General features: G+C 38.5%; 1 protein-coding gene across 6 annotated transcripts in view; it reads right to left on the minus strand.

Moving 5' to 3' along the window:
* LOC120543268 (NACHT, LRR and PYD domains-containing protein 3-like) overlaps window positions 1-17,018 on the minus strand; it is a 48,059-nt gene extending 31,041 nt beyond the window's left edge. The window contains exons 1-4 of one of the 6 annotated variants that reach the window (XM_039776275.1): window positions 16,815-17,018; window positions 11,608-11,740; window positions 11,338-11,405; window positions 4,790-5,061 (exon numbers count right to left, since the gene is read on the minus strand). In XM_039776275.1, coding sequence (XP_039632209.1) covers window positions 4,790-5,054 — 265 coding nt within the window. In that variant the 5' untranslated portion in view covers window positions 5,055-5,061; window positions 11,338-11,405; window positions 11,608-11,740; window positions 16,815-17,018. Of the gene's footprint in view, window positions 1-4,789; window positions 5,523-11,337; window positions 11,406-11,607; window positions 11,741-15,353; window positions 15,805-16,790 lie in introns of those variants that run through there. The other 5 variants (XM_039776277.1, XM_039776274.1, XM_039776276.1 and 2 more) reach the window with 5 other exon arrangements.
* Between the last annotated feature and the right edge of the window lie 904 nt (window positions 17,019-17,922).

Below are 17,922 nucleotides of genomic sequence, written 5' to 3' on the forward strand. Positions count from 1 at the left end.
TTCCTCTTTATAAGTTGGTGCATGCAGCTTGTCAAGTCATAAGGCAGGGGTGCCCACATTTTTTCGTCTTGCAAGCTACTTTTAAAACGACTAGGTTGAAATGATCTACCTACATTAAAAATTATATATATATATATATATATATATATATATATATATATATATATATATATACTGCTCAAAAAATTAAAGGAACACTTTTTAATCAGAGTATAGCATCAAGTCAATGAAACTTCTGGGATATTGATTTGGTCAGTTAAGTAGCACAGGGGGTTGTTAATCAGTTTCAGCTGCTTTGCTGTTAATGAAATTAACAACAGGTGCACTAGAGGGGCAACAATGAGATGACCCCAAAACAGGAATGGTTTAACAGGTGGAAGCCACTGACATTTTTCCCTCCTCATCTTTTCTGACTGTTTTTCACTAGTTTTGCATTTCGCTATGGTCAGTGTAACTACTGGTAGCATGAGGCGAAACCTGGACCCTACAGAGGTTGCACAGGAAATCCAACTTCTCCAGGATGGCACATCAATGTGTGTCATTGCCAGAAGGTTTGCAGTGTCTCCCAGCACTGTCTCAAGGGCATGGAGGAGATTCCAGGAGACAGGCAGTTAGTCTAGGAGAGCTGGACAGGACCATAGAAGGTCCTTAACCCATCAGCAGGACTGGTATCTGCTCCTTTGGACAAGGACAAACAGGATGAGCATTTCCAGAGTTCTACAAAATGACCTCCAGCAGGCCACTGGTGTGAATGTCTCTGACCAAACAATCAGAAACAGACTTCTTGAGGGTGGTTTGAGGGCCCAACGTCCTCTAGTGGGCCCTGTGCTCACAACCCAGCGCAGTGGAGCTCGATCGGCATTTACCATAGAATACCAGAATTGTCAGGTCCACCAATGGCACCCTGTGTTTTCACAGATGAGAGCAGGTTCACCCTGAGCACATGTGACAGACGTTGAAGGGTCTGCAAAAGCCATGGAGAATGTTATGCTGTCTGTAACATCATTTGGCATGACCAGTTTGGTGGTGGGTCAGTGATGGTCTGGGGAGGCATATCCATGGAGGGATGCACAGACTTCTACAAGCTAGACAAAGACACCTTGACTGCCATTAGGTATCAGGATGAAATCCTTGGACCCATTGTCAGACCCTACGCTGGTGCAGTAGGTCCTGGTTTCCTCCTAATGCACGACAATGCCCGGCCTCATGTGGCAAGAGTATGCAGGCAGTACCTGGAGGATGAAGGAATTGAAACAATTGAATGGCCTTCACGATCCCCTGACTTAAACCCAATAGAACATCTGTGGGACATTATGTTTCGGTCCATTAGGCACCGCCAGGTTGCTCCTCAGACTGTACAACAGCTCAGGGATGCCCTCATACAGATCTGGGAGGAAATGCCACAAGACACCATCCGTCGTCTCATTAGGAGCATGCCCCGACGTTGTCAAGCATGCATACAAGCTCGTGGGGGCCACAGAAGATACTGAAAAGCATTTTGAGTAGCAGAAATTAAGTTTTTGAAAAAATGGACTAGCCTGCCACATCTTCATTTCACTCTGATTTTAGGGTGTCTACACAATTGAGCTCTCTGTAGGCAGAAAACTTTTATTTCCATTAAAAGACTTGGCATCCTTTTGTTCCTAAGACATTGCCCTGTCGTTATTTGTATAGATATCCAACTTCATATTGAGATCTGATGTATCTAATGTGTTTCTTTAAAGTGTTCCTTTAATTTTTGTGAGCAGTGTGTATATATATATACTGAGTATACTTTATACATAAAAAGTATGTTGTCATACCTTGCATAACTGAACAACCTTTATGGCATAATAAGAATTCAATACATTTATGGTCACTACAGTATTTGGATTCAATAATCTTCATGTGGGAAAAGGCTGACTCGCATAAATAAGTACAGCCGAATAATGCAGTCAAGGAGCTTTTGATTTCGGCCGAGTGAAAAATGACGGCTGTCCGATTAACTGAGATTTTAGTTCCCTCTCCTTTCTCTAGATCGCTTTTCAGAAGGAAGTCAGTTTCGTAGTTTTTATGAACAGTTCGAAAGTGCCTTTCCACATTTTCCTTCTTTGGAATATCAATGATAGATTGACAGATCAGACAAACGCACTTCGATTGTGACATTGTGAAGAAAAAAAATCCACTTCCAATTCCATATCCAGCCCATACCCTCCACAAACAATTTTTTTTTTAAAATCCCTTCTTTAGTCGATATAAATTGGAAGGTTAACTAGATCACAACTGGAGTTTTGCAGTAGCTTGCGCGTTTGATCGTGCGTGCGGGATGACCATTGTGTTAGGAAAGAGATCTCAGACTGGCCGCCCTGTATGTCAATCAAATGGCAAATGCCATAGGGAGGATATATGATAAACTAACATTTAACAAAATTTTTTTTTGAATTAAATGTGATCTACCTGCACTATCTTTCGACGCATTGGGCACCCCAGTCATAAGATGTGTAACTATGGTGCAGGCATCCTTGGTATACGTGTGTGTGTGTCAAACACAAGACACCACCACCTTACCATCTTACATAAGGCACTTGACTAACACAATAGACTTATCTGAAACACTGACATAATTGTTTCAGCTAGGAAACATAAAAAAATAGCTTATATCATTGAGCAACACAGTGTTTATTTAAAGTAGCAGAGTTTTTTTTAATCTAGATGCTAAGACAAAATCATAATCCAAATTACCAAAGTAGCGGCTGTGCACGGTAGACCTATCTAGTCTAGATATCATTAAGATAGCAAATGCAGTTCTTAATCAGAGTTTTGTGCTTCTTATTTATAAGTGGTGATAGGTTTCGTGGAGGTTATCCAAGGGAGTAGTCAGACAAACTAGTTCAGTAAACACTGCACTGAAGTGATTATGTCTTAAAGCGGGTAAGAGATCAGGACAAAAAGAAAACCTGAAAACAAATGAGACTGTTTAAGAAGCTAACTTTCTTGTGTTGTTGGTTTTATTTTTTAAGAAACAAACTGCAAACACTAAACAATCTGATTCTCAATTTTTTAGAGATGGCTGCCATGACATCATGTACACATATTTTATTATACACTTTTGGTTTTCAATAATGCCATGTTTTTCTTTACATTTTATGGCTTTGAAACATCCTTTGAAGCATGACTGTTGTTATTTTTGACACTGGATTTGTTTTCTAATTGTTAATTTTTTTTTCACCTTTTTATTTTGTTTTGGTGCTGTACCATTTTGTTTTCTACAATAGATAGATAGATAGATAGATAGATAGATAGATAGATAGATAGATAGATAGATAGATAGATAGATAGATAGATAGATAGATACTTTATTAATCCCAAGGGGCCATTTTGAGGATTTCTTTTGTTAGTAACACTGCTAGCACATCACTTCTGGTACTGACTATTTTAATGTCATCTTTCTGTCCGTATACAAGAAAGTAGGAAGTATCCAAGTCTATTAATAAATTCAAAACCGAAAGTGTTCTCAGTAGATACAGTAGTGTTAAGAGCTTCTGTTGTCAGGAAACTCTGCTTGTTTTCAGAACTTTGATTTTTGGGTTTTGTTGTTTTGGTACTTTCAGTTTTTCTAGCTTTGACCTTAGCTTGAAGATAAGCTATTTTGATTTTATTCTACTCATTTACTCCTCAGATTCTACACTCTGCGTTTTTAAATCTGCCCGTTTCCATGTTTTTCATAGATGCACAGCACTCTAACATCACATTGCAAATGTGCAACATTAGAAACAAAAATGGCACCAGTGTTGAGTAACTGATGGAATTTCTCAAACCAGTAAAATGTGAACAAATAGCAAAATGGTAAAATTGCTTTATTTTTGATAAGGCAAGCCATGGCACACCGCAGTGGATCTTTTATTAGAGTGTTTCTGAGGAGTGACCATCAAACTATAAAACACAGACAGGTCAGAATTGAAGCTAGACAGCAAAGACCAAAATCAGAATCCTCCTATTGCTCAAATTAGATTTCCAACATTCTTGGTTAAATTTCCCTTTTACTTTTCCACAATGTTAGTAGTTTCAGATATAAATCTTACTAGACTTTCTAAATATTAAACACACAAGTTAATTGGGGACTTTTACACATACCAAAGCCCACAAAATTTTTGATTTCCTTCACACTTTTGACATTCTATTCACTTCACCAACCATAGTTTTTGTGCTTCAGGCAATCAGGTCTGTCACCCATTTAAGCTCCACTAGTTCTACACACTCCTCAGCATCTCCATTCACTCTCACTAGCATTTTCTTTTGTTTTTTTTTGTTTTTTTTTCCGAAAGGGCATTTTCCCTTGTTTCTTTCTTTACTAAAAACAAGAGAAAACTATACAAAGGAGCTAAAAACACTTTGATAAATTCTATTCCCTAGTTTAGTTTGCCTAAGTTAACCAATGACAGGTAATTTATGTAAAATTGGATGAAGCAGTGTGAATCCAGATGGAATGTGGGCCTATTTTCAATATTTTTAGGTGCCTATGTGATCAAGACTTCCACCAAACATATTATGTCATGGAAGGCCTTGGACCAGCAGAGATTTTTTTTTTTTCTTTGATCCTGAGTTTTGATTAATTCAATTTGTGTATGTGGAACAAATCACATAGATGAGTTGATTTCACTTAAAAAACAGAAGGTGTTTGGCCTTCTTATGATGGTTAGAACACAATAACTAAACAGCATCATAACTGCCTCACTTACATTAATAATGGCATGTTAATTCCCAAGAGCATTTTAGATATACTGCTTTACTGCTAATGGCATCTCCTTACCTTTATGTTCAGCTCTAAGTTTTTGAGCCACATTCCTATTACCAATATGATCCAGGATTTTCACAGACTCATCCACAGCATCGTCCTTAAAACATTCAACTATTTTATTAACTGTGTCGTAATAGTCAGCCTTTTCTAGGGCACTCCATGGAATATTTGACCCATGCACTTTATGTTCTCTCAGTTTCTCACGAAAGCGTTTGAAATCCTGTTCACCAAGCTCTTCCAAGTGTTTTAAAATGATATCTGTGATGCTGGGCTCCATTGTTTACCTGGGTGATGATTTAAAAAAAACAGAGATGAGACACTTATAATCAGTTAAATCACAATCTGAAATTAACCAAATAAACTTGTATAGAAGGCTACTCAGCTAGAGGCCTTCAGGCTTTCTGATAAATCAGCCTTTTATTTTCACTGAAACCAGGAACCACAAGAATCCAGAAAGGGGCTGATGGTCATGTAATCAGGTGTCTTCTGTTATACTCTACTCTAAAAAAGGTAATATTCGTATTTTGCGCACCCAAAGTTATACCTCTCTTCCCAATACCGCACATAGCTTATATTTTAACTTGCACCAACAGCAAGGCACACCCAAAATTTGGTCAAGATCAGTTCAGCTGTTTTTGTGCACTTAGAGAACAAATAAACAGACAGACAGACAGATCCAACTTAACACAGCTTATGATTTTATTTATATAGATTTTAATATTTTTTTCTTAGCACTGATTTTAAGTTTGAGGTAAAAAGTGCATTTAAGTTAGTTAAATTATTTTTGCATTCTTTCCAATGCCATTTAGTTTTTGTCACTGGTCCAACTGGCGCATGACTGGGTGGCTAGTTGCTAGCAGCAGAACAGTCTTCTGGTTCATAGTTTTGCCCTTTCTTTCCATTCTCTATTTTCCAGGCCCAGAATTCTTTATCACCCTTCCTGAGAGCAATATGTACTTTGTCATTTAGATTTTCCCATCTATAGTTATCAAATGACCATTCACTTACTGTTCATGGGTGCCAGCGACAGTGCTCAGGTTTATCGTTCTTAATGAGAAGTTTCTTTGTTATTATATTACAATTTGCAATTTTTCTTCACAAGAAGAAGCAAAAGCCTGAACAGTAAAGACTTAACGATTGTTCAACAAAGTTAGTCTTTAAAAACAAATATGTAGTCAAATCAAAACTGAAGTCAAAACCGGAAGACTTTTCCTAAATTATTTGATAGTTTGCTTCCTTGTGTGTGAGTCTCTCACATGTTCTGCCTTTTAATGTTTGTGAACTGTTAAATGTGGATGAGCAACTTGTATGTCATGGCCGCCATGACGTTACAGGTGATATGGCATGTGAATCATGTTCCTATCAAATCTGCAGCCTCAAAGAGATTAAACATACATTATGACAGCATCCATGAATTCCAAAGACACATAGCTGATAATGATGCCATGATGATATCACTAGGAAAATAATAAAAATGTAAACAAATGAAAATGTCAAATTTGTCAAAACAAAAGGCAGATGCTGCATCTAAATAATAACATGTTCCTGGCCATGAGAGGAAATAATCCTGGTAGATTTGTTTGTTGATCAGTCTAAATTGTGAAGTGCATTTAGCCACCTAGATTACCTGGCTGTGCAACCATCAATATAAGGTGACTTCAAGCTCTAATGAAGACCTTGAAGTCTCAACATCTGTAGGCCTAACATTGTGTTACCTGTTATGACCAATCATATCCAACTGCAAAGCCAGAGCACCATACATTACCACAGGTCTACACCACCTGTTCCTGACCAGCAGTTACAGGACAGAACTTAAGGTTAGGGGTTAGTATGGGTAGTATGTAAGATAAATGGTTAAGATTAGGGTTCAGTTAATGTTAGGGTTAGTTTTGTTAAGGTTAGAGTTTGGTTTGGGTAGCGTGTGAACCAATTTGATTTGTGACGATGCATAAACATTTATTATCAAACTGCTGGTCTAGATATGCAGTGATCTCACTTCTGCCCAGAAACTGCTGGCAGACACCTGTAAGAACTCCATGCAATGAGCTGCAGTGAGAGATTTCTGAATTTAATAAAAGCATCCTAACATAGTCAAAAGGCTCTAGGTCATAATACTGGGCTGGTGAGAGGGCAACATCCACTGACTTGTTAACATTGAGGCTGGAGTGTGTCCAGTACCATTAAAAGGATTTGCTACACAAGTGAGAACCACTGGAGGTAACTGTTCAGGTGTGTCAACTTAATTTTTGGGTAACAGAACTCTTGTGGTTTTCTTTTAAAAGCATACATGAGAGAATGTGAGGGAAACACAGTCCACACCAAATATTTTGCAAGCTGCATCACATTCAATGGAAGGCTCTTTGTTTTTGAGCTTTTTCTTTTTTGTGAATAGAGCCATCGGTATTAATGATTTCATTTCATTAGCCCTGCCATGTGTGCTGAGAATCGATACCCTTAGGGGATATATCCAGTTTCAACCTGTACTACTTTGTAATGATTTATCCATAAAATCTTTGTATCAGCTAAATTAAAGGGTTTTGGCTTTGCTATGAAAGTTTGCTATGAAAGTTATTATGCATATTTAGCCAAGTTGTTCAACCCACATCTGCGAATAGCTCTACCCAGAGAGACGGCAGCACTTACTTTGTTGGAACATGACATAAAGAAAGCTTTCAAGAAAGTAAATGCCAGAAAGGCAGCAGGTCTGGATGGCATTCCAGAGTATGTTTTTAGGATATGTGCCAATCAGCCCACACCAGTGTTTATAGTAAAATGTATTCTCCCTTTAACCAAGTTTGTCATACCAACATGCTTAAAAAGATCTACCATTGTCCCTGTGCCTTATAAAGCAAGCCCAACTGGCCTAAATGACTACTGTCCTGTTGCACAAACACCTATAGTAATGAAGTGTTTTGAGGGGCATTACAGTTTACATATCGCTCCAGTAGATCCATGGAAGATGCCATCACCTTGATCCTCCATACGGTATTAGCCCACCTGGACAATGTCATTTTTAGACTGTAATTCTGCATTTACCACAATAACCTCTCCAGCTCAGGAACCCACATCTGAGCACTTCACAGTGCAGCTGATTTTTTAACTTCTTGATAGGCAAACTTCAGGTGGCCACACTTTTATCATCCCTCACCCTCAACACAGGGGCTTCACAGGGTTGTGTTCTGAGTCCTCTGCGGCACTCCCTCTACACATATGGCTGCACATGACTCTAAGATGACTGTCAAGTTGGCTGATAACACAACAGTGGTGAGGCTGATCTCAAACAGCAATGAGTAGGCTTACCGAGATGATGTGGAGACTCTATCACACTGGTGTCAGGACAACAGTCTACTTCTGAATGACAGTAAGACAAAGGAGCCGATTGTGGACTTTGGGGAAAAACATCAGAGGAACTACCACTTCCTCAGTATTAGCAGCACTCAGGAGGAGAAGGTGGACAGTTTCAGATGCCTTGATGTCCACATCACAGAGTACCTGATCTGGTCCTTGGTGAAGAAGGTCGAACAATGCCTTTACCACATCAGATGCTTCAGGGATTTTGGGCTACCCTCCCTGGTACTAAAAAAACCTTTACTTATGCACCACTGAATGCATCCTGACCAGAGGTATCACCTGTGTGTCAGCAGCATAACACCGATGAGAGAAACCATTGTACTTAAGGATAGGACCTTCTTTTGACACATGGAAGCCAAAGTCTTCTTGAGGTATTGGGCTCTGGGCAGAAAGTACAGGATAACAGTCATTTGTAGGACACACAGCCACCCACACCAAAGTAATATACGAGGGTATGTCAGTAATTAGCCACACTTTTGTGATAATGTTGATTGGGCTGCCTGTATAGCATTCTCTGCGTACATACAAAAACATAATAGGTCTGTTGTCACAGTGGCAAAGCATCAACCTTGATCAGTCAAGTTTCTCTTGTTTTTTAGAAGTAAACATGGCCGCTCATCTCTCTGCTTGCAGCAAAGAAGAGCACCAAGTAATGATTTGCTTTTTAAAGGATGAAGGTGTACCAGACACCGAATTTCTCTTTGGTTCATCCAAATCAGCGTACAGACTTGTCTAACGGTGCCGTCAGTAGTATACATGTATGGGCACCCTACTCATTCTTAATTCTTTACACTTGTCTGACCATTTTTGATCTTCTCATTAGTAAACACTTCACTGTGGTAAAACACTGTCTCCATATTGTACAGAAGCCATCTATGGATTTACCACTGACACACAATGTTTCCAAATAATAATGGGGAAAGCTGTAAAGCCAGCTCAAACAAAATTATCACAAAAGTGCCAACTTACAGCAGATATTTGGGTTGTAGAATCAATCTCAGGTGGACACTGGGGGGACAAACACCTAACCTACAGCCTAAGCTAGATGAGGTGGAAGTTCAATGCCAATGCCACCATGTCAATACCAACAAGTTTTTTCAAAGAAGTATCGGGCGTGGTAATTGATAATATTCTTGACATAGTAAACTCGTCATTAGATACGAGGGTCTTTCCAGACTGTCTTAAGACTGCTGTAGTTAAACCCCTACTCAAGAAAAATAATCTTGGCTCCTTTGCTTTTGAAAATTTTAGACCTATTTCTAACCTGCCTTTCTTAAGTAAAATTCTAGAGAAGGCGGCCATTATGCAGCTAAATGACCACCTCAATAAACATACTATTCTTGATAAGTTTCAGTTGGGTTTTAGAACAAATCACAGTACAGAAACTGCACTTGTTAAAGTAGTAAATGACTTGTGGGTAAATGCAGACAGAGGCCATTTATCTGTTCTCATCCTCTTAGATCTAAGTGCCACATTTGATACAATTGATCACAATATTCTTAGAAATTGTCGTAGTCAGTGGGTGGGCCTCTCTGGCAGTGTCTTAAATTGGTTTAAATCCTACCTGGCAGGTAGAAAATTCTTTGTTAGTTGTGGTAATTACAACTCAAAGACACATGATAACCAATATGGTGTTCCGCAAGGCTCTATCCTGGGTCTGCTGCTCTTTTCGATCTACATGCTTCTGTTAGGTCAGATTATCTCGGGGCACAACGTGAACTACCACAGCTATGCTGTAGACACGCACCTGTGTTTATCAATAGCACCTGATGACCCCAACTCTTTTGTTTCACTAACACAATGTCTTACTTGTGTTTCTGAATGGATGAATAGTAATTTTCTCAAGCTAAATAAAGAGAAAACTGAAATTTTAGTGATTGGCAATAATGGATATAATGAGGTTATTAGAAATAAACTTGAAGCATAGGATTAAAAGTCAAGACGGAGGTAAAGAATTTAGGGGTAACTGTTGACTGTAATCTGAATTTTAAATCGCATATTAATCAGATCACTAAGACAGCATTTTTTCACCTAAGAAATATAGCAAAAGTTAGACCTCTTATATCATTGAAAAATGCTGAGAAATTAGTTCACGCTTTTGTTTTCAGTCAACTAGATTACTGTAACACACTCCTCTCAGGACTACCCAAAAAAGACATCAACCGATTGCAACTAGTGTAGAATGCAGCTGCTAGAAGCCTAACTAGGAAAAGAAAATCCGAGCACATTTCTCCGGTTTTGATGTCGCTACACTGGTTACCTGTGTCATTCAGAATTGACTTTAAAATACTGCTTATGGTTTACAAAGCCTTAAATAATCTCGCTCCATCTTATATTTTTCGGAATGTCTGACACCTTACATTCCAAATCGTAACCTTAGATCTTCAAATAAGTGTCTGCTTAGAATTCCAAGAGCTAAACTTAAAAGAAGTGGTGTGGAAGCCTTCTGCTATTAAAATCTAAAATCTGGAATAGCCTGCCAATAGGAATTTGCCAGACTAATCCAGTGGAGCACTTTAAAAAACTGCTAAAACACATTACTTTAACATGGTTTCTCATAGCTTCATTTTAGTTTAATCTTGATGCTCTGTATCAGTCCCAGAGGGGACTGGGCAGTCTCATGGTCTGGAATCCCTGCAGATTTTATTTTTTTCTCAAGCAGTCTGGAGTTTTTTTGGGTTTTTTTTCTGTCCTCCCTGGCCATCAGACCTTACTCTTATTCTATGTTAATTAATGTTGACTTATCTTATTTTCTTACTGTGTCTTTTATTTTTCTACTCTTCATTATTTTAAGCACTTTGAGCTACATTTTTTGTATGAAAATGTGCTATATAAATAAATGTTGTTGTTGTTATATTCAATTAATTAATCATTACTATTCATGGTGGCTCCAAAATCCGTACTAACCCCTACTGTCTCTTCTGTTCTTTTTCTGGTTTTCTGTGGTATTGATCTGCTCCACCACCACCTAATCAAAGCACCAAAAAAAAAAAAAGTTATGGGACAAATTAACTAGAGACAGACATTTGGCCAGGTGGGAATGAGTGAGTGTGTGGGCGAATTGGGGTTTGAATGGGTGAGCTGTGAGGGCAGGATGGTGTTGTGTGCCCTGTGATTAAGTGGAACTTGATCAAGGACTTATTCCTGACAGGATAATCTCCAGTAGCTGAAACATTTGAAACGAAGAAAACACAGAATTGCATTCTTACCTTCAGAATGCAGGCAGATTAAATGACTTTCTTAGGATCACACAAGGAATCAGAGCTCAGGTTTGAACCTGCAAAAGACACGTTAGAGGCCGTGTTTATGGCTGCAAACTGAAAAATATGTTGGCCATGCTTCAGACACACACAGATTTAAGGTATCACCAAAAGAAAATGTTAGCACATTATTTCCAGAAGGAAAGGTTAGGAAGATCTATTCACAGAAATATATTCTTACAGAAAAAAAAGCTAGAAGCTTAAAAGAAACTATCTCACATTATTATTTTTCAGGCAAGTTTCTCTTAGTTCAGCTTGTTTAACCCAGTTATGAGTGCCAGAGCCTTCTCCTGTAAACTCATTCAAGGGAGACTACAATCCTCTCAAGACCACCGTTCTTTCATGAGGCACACTGTGGACGGAGAGCCAAGGAAAACAACAGACACAGCTCAGAGCTTCTGAAATGGTTCTCTATGGAACATTTTATTTAATAATTAACCCAAGATCGGCAAATTTTTGGTTTATATAATCACTCTCACTCTCGCCTTGTCTCAGCTGATATGCAGATGTACAAGGCAGTCAGTGTAACCAATTCACCCAGCTTCCAATTTTGACACAGAATGTTTAAACATTTCATATTTACATTTGACAGTTCAAATTTGCAAATTTACATTCCACATGGTACATTAACACAATCAACTTGCCATTAATACAGAAAAATGACCAGACACAGACTAATCTTGACATTTAAGTTAGATATTTAGCATTTAAATTAAATATTTAGCCATTAAGGTGTGACATTTAGCATTTAAGTGTGGCATTTAGCCATTTAAATTGGACATTTACCATTCAAGTTCAACATTTAACCGTTTAATTTGAGCATTTAACATTTAACTTTGACAGCATTTAGCAGAGACATTTACCATTTAAGTTGGACACTTACGTATGAGATTTAACCATTTATGTGGGCCATTTACCACTTCACAAATGCACACATTTGAGAAATAGTGAATTTTTGCATATGCCATGCTGTAGATGTATACTAAATGAAGGTACAAAAAACAAATACACCATTTTAAAAACACCACCTTACAGAAATCCATTGTTAATGATAGGCCTTTTAATTTTTACTTTATTCATCTTTTAGAATGAAAACTGTTAAATTATGACACATTCTAGTGAGATTTTATGTGAATGATTTTAAGAAGTTTATGTTACAGTAAACTACTGATACTGTGCTGGTATTTACAGTAGTTTACTGTAAACTATACTGGTAGTATCCTGTGCAGTGATTAAAGTAAACCACTACTTTCATGTACAGTTTTTACTGTAATATTTACAATACTTACTGGCAACTCTGCTGCCAGTCATTAACTACCAAATTACACAGCAATATTTTTTTTCAGTGCTACATGATGTGTTTGTAAGAGGCAAATAGTACTTTAATGTTAATGGTAAATTCACATTAGTGTTTGCTTAATTTGACTAGAATGTTAAGTTTCACATAGCTGATAACGGCAGATTCTGTTTTACCCCCTATATGCTAACATGTTAATAGACCGTGGAACTTTTTGTACGCGATAAATGCGAATTGCTCGAGTCTTTCATTGAGTTGTCTTTGAAACTATCGTGGAAATCCTTGACATGCGCATTACAATACTGTTACCCGCTTGATTAAGAATTGTTATACTGTATTGATATTACACGGGCTTTGCATACACAGTAAGCGCAGTTCCAACAGAAACTTTGTAAACCCTTTTTTCATGTTTCGTGTAAAGCGCTAAATAAAATACCATCGAATTGCTGAGCTCGCACAAAGACGAGTATCGATGCAGTTGTAGGGTCACCTTCACGATTTGTGACATTCGTGTTTCAGATTGGTGTGGTTCAGATTCAAATGCAGTTCTGTTTTACTCCTTTCTAAGAGCACGTCAATTGTTGGACAAAACTCATCCTATGGCGTTTACAGAGACGATCAATTGACTTCAATCCGCTGCACTTTCTCGTTTAGTCCTACAAGCTATCGCAAGGACTGTACAGTCTACCATATGCGACCCACTAGGGCAGAGGTCACTAACAGGCGGACCTCGGTTCTCATCCGGACCGCAAAGCTGTCTCATACGGACCTTGACTTACAGCCAAAACAAAAGGTTATCATTTAAACATGATGGGGCGCTTCTATTTTTACCAGGCGCAGCTTTTGTAATCTTTACGGTAATGGTGAGGAAATACACAGTATACGCGCTAAGCCATTTCACGTGATACCTCTCATCCAATCAAGTCTGCGGATTCTAGTCGGTGAACGTTGTTTTACGAATCCATGTACGCAAACAGAGGAGGGATTTTTCAGAGATACGGTCGAAAAGAAGAAAGATAGTGAAACGTGTGTTAGAGGCAAGGTCAGGAACCGAAACGTTCGAAAGAAATGTAGCGATAAAAATAAAGACTACTGAGAGATACTGTGAGACTGTGCTGGATAAAGAAAGGGACAGAAATATACGGAGCAAATGGCGCTCTCTAAAAGAAGGAACATAATAAAAACTAAATATCGTTCCAGGCTCAACAATGAACACCTCCACATGTCTATGAGAATGGCTCTGACTCCATTCAAGCCCAGGTTTAAAACCCTGGCAGGACAAGCTAGAGCTCAATTCTCTCACTGAGCAAAAAAGTGTGGCAATGAATATAAGAGGGGAAGAAAATGGGCATTTAAACCTGTTACATTGTTAAGATGTGTTGAGATTTGTTATCTGTGAAATTGGTTGAGACTTGAGTCAAAATGTGAAACAGAAAAGGGGAAATGTTAAGCTTTTTCTCCATTCCTTTTGTATTCTTCTGAAGTTTAGCACTTAATTTAAGCATGCACAGTTTTCATAATTTATTTTTGTCTTATTTTGAAGTGCAGCCCTACTTTTGTTTATTAAATTAAAGAAGAAATTATACACTGACAGAACAAAAAAGTACATATTTGCAGTCATACATAAATGTTCAGTTCTGTGTTTGAAAATAAATATTGTCAAAAGGATTATGAATTGTACTAAACTAATTTGATTTGAAAGTCTAGTATTAATTACATGCAGATGTTGATACAACTACTAGGCTACTTAAATAGACATGATACTAAATAGTTAGACAACATGATCTTCAGACGGACCGGACCTTTGCTTCAAGAAATTTTCTCTGACTGGACCTCGATAGATTTTAGTTGAAGACCCCTGCACTAGGGGAACCGGTAATCTTCCCCCTTGTATGATGAGTGAGAATAATTTGAAAATAGGAACAAAATACGAACGTTACTGGAAGTCAAGCTACAGCGGACCTATCAGACTAAGTATTATTTAACGTACTGCTTCACTAATATTTTTTTTACCTCAGACTGAATCAACTATTAACAATAAAAAATATTTGCAATAATATATATATTTATATATATATATAAATATATATATATATAAACTAATCACAGTGAGCCCAGAAGTGTACTAATGGAATTCTGAGACAATCGCAGTTTCCAACACTTTGTGTTGTCGCGGGTCCCTCACTCTGCTGTGGTGTTACATAATAGTTAAACATTTTGAGACCTCAGTGCTGCTCCTTACTTAATTCTATTCAAAAACTGCGCGACGTTATTTCTGTATGCGTCTGGGGCTGCCAGGTTGTTCGGCACATTTTATAAGCTCGTGGGAAGAAGAAGGCAGGGAGGACAAGACGAACAAGTGCCTTCTGTCGAGCTCGCCACGGTTTTGACACTCGCAGTTCGCTCTGATGGTTCAAGCACATCATTACCTTTGGTAAACTTCGGCAATGGCTCGCTCTACTAATTGCTTGCTTCGAGCCGCGCTTAGATGTTTTCCTTTTCTTATCTTGATAAATTTTTTTGTAGTCTGCAAATATCGAGGATCATCGATCTGTTGCCTATACTGTCAAGTGATGCGACACAAAAGTTCACTGTTTTGTTTAGCCTAAAAATGCAAAATAAATAAACAAATAAAATGAATTTATGTTTTCAAAATTTAAACACATACTTTGTAGTTGGCACTTGCGGGGGCGTCCGCTGCACTAAGGTTCTCAAGCCCAGTTCTACAGCCTTTAAATTCCACAATTACACAAAAATCATAACGCAGTCCCCTCTCCGCTGTAGTTCCATATATCATATTATAATATTAATTACACGACATTCTCATACAGGCAACTTCATTTTCATGAAGTAAATGACGATATAACACGTTTAGTATAACCGGGAAAAGGCTCCTTCAACGTAAAAGATCTGCCCACTCACGCACGAAACTGCGCCCCTAGTTCGATCGCGGCGTGGTGGACCTCAAGCGGTGGGCTGCTGAATGTCTAAAGGCTTCAATCCGCCCCCCTCTCTCTCTCCATCTCACAGTAACGCAGTTAAAGAAGAGGAGGAAGCGCCCTGGGTGGTAAACTCCAGGACAAGTGACGGATTCAGTGTCTGGAAAAAAGGCTGCGACCCTCTGACAAACAATATACGTGAACGTGAACTTGAATCGCCAAGTTAGGAAGCTCTCTAGGTGTTGAATCCATTAACACAACTAAAGTAATTTCAGTTAAGAGCACACCTGACTGACATCATCACAAATTTATAAACAGCAACTTGAAACAATTTAATAAAGCAGAATTGCACGGTGGATAAGCAGCATCTTGTTATTCCAAACAGTTTTATAGATTACGTAAATGAATGTATTAATGTACACATGCAATAGATAATAACTCGTTTACATAATGTACACAAGTGCATTATGTAAATTAATAAACCAAATGAATCCCGTTGAGGGTCGCGTGGGCACCATAAGTCGTCGGTGAATCACGAACATACCCACTTACACATGTAGAACGCCAATGCATAATAAAATAAAACGCTGCGTTTTGAGGTGGGGGTGGGTTTCCTGTCCAAAGTTCAAGTTTACTGTCATGCGAAAATAGTACAGTGGAAAGTCTCCTCAGAATACTGACAATGATATAATGCCATCAGAAATAACATTTTTAAAATTTACAGAATACAGAGTGCAACTTTTTATTTTTTTAGCTATACCAACTGTATTGAAAACAACAAGCGCATAGATAAATAACCTCCAGGCACAAGTGCGAATGCCCCTGTACCACTGCACAACGACAAGGTAAGAAGCACACGCACTTGCTACTCGAGCTCCAAACAGTCGATAACGCCATGTGTGCAAATCAACGCAATCGTTACTAACGGCTCTCTTCTAGAGTTCAAATATGCCTCCAACCGAACTCTACAATATGGAGGAGGAAAGTCTATTTAAGTATGAAGGCAAAGTTTAGTTTTCGGCAAACGAAAGAGCAGGAGCCGAAGTACAGTACTTCATATAAACTAAATGGCTATAAATCAGAGTCGTCACCACGACTAACAGCACCGACCAAAAGTCGCTGCATCAGCAGTTTCCCGTAGAAGCCTTTATCCGTGAAATACACACCGTGACCCACGAAACGATAATTACTTGCATGAAAGCGATGCGACTGGCAGCCGAAAATCTCCGTGGATGTCGTGTCTGGACGGAGCTGTGTGCACGATGTCCTTTTGGGGGTGTCTTACGAGAAGACGGGGAGGATGGGCTGAATGCGCCGTCTGTAAAAAAAAAAATAAAAGAACGGAAGTTTGTGAAATTTGAATCGCTTTCCCGATGAGAATCGAAAGTGATCGACTCCATCGGCCATTTCCTGCTTGCGCTATTGTGATTTCTATAATTGTGTAAAAAAAAAATCTGTTCCCGCTTTACTCTGAAAATAAAATCCCTTCCTTCTTTATTTCTTTCTGGTCTGGGATAGAAGAAGACCATTTTCAGCAAGCTTAGTTCATCTTCATTCCAGAGGCAAAACTCCAGCGTTAGCAGAACATCGCCAATGGTTACTCTAGACAGACGTTACATTGTTCTGGGGTAAATTAGGACAACTTTGTTCAGATGCATTTTTTGTTTGTTATAAATGTTGTACTACTGTCACTAGTCACTCGTGCAAGTTGTGCATTTCACGGTAACGTATACACATTCATTTCAAGTCTAGTCAGCTTATTTTGAACAGCGGTGATCACTGAGGGCAGGCACAGAGCGCTGTGACAAGAGCTCACATAAAATACAATTATGCATTTATCAGGTTTGTTAAAACACACACAAACGAAGAAGAAACTGACCAACATACGTGAAAACCAGTAAGAATTGTCCATTAATTATTTGTTGAACTATGGTCAAATAACACATGGACCTAAAAGTGGTATAATGAACTATAATGCCCTTTAGATTTTAGTTCAAGTTTAAACTCAGCAATTTAAAAGAAACTTGTGCTTACAAGATGTAATCACTCCTTAAAATTATTTATTTTATCTAACAAATAACATTAGGAGGCGCGCTGTTTGTAATGATGACAGAGCATTAAATAGTTTCCCTACAACGCACATCGAGGCTGAAGTTACGGGAGCTGCTTATCGGCGGTTTCTCATTCGCTCTCAGCCGGCTACTTATTCACACCGTTTGTGAAAAGCAGCCACTTATTCAACGTTAACAACAAGACAGGTGCCTTTTGTTAAACTGCACTTGAGTTATACCCGAGTAA

Source organism: Polypterus senegalus, chromosome 13 (genome assembly GCF_016835505.1).
Source record: "Polypterus senegalus isolate Bchr_013 chromosome 13, ASM1683550v1, whole genome shotgun sequence".
Classification (NCBI taxonomy): Eukaryota; Metazoa; Chordata; class Cladistia; order Polypteriformes; family Polypteridae; genus Polypterus; species Polypterus senegalus.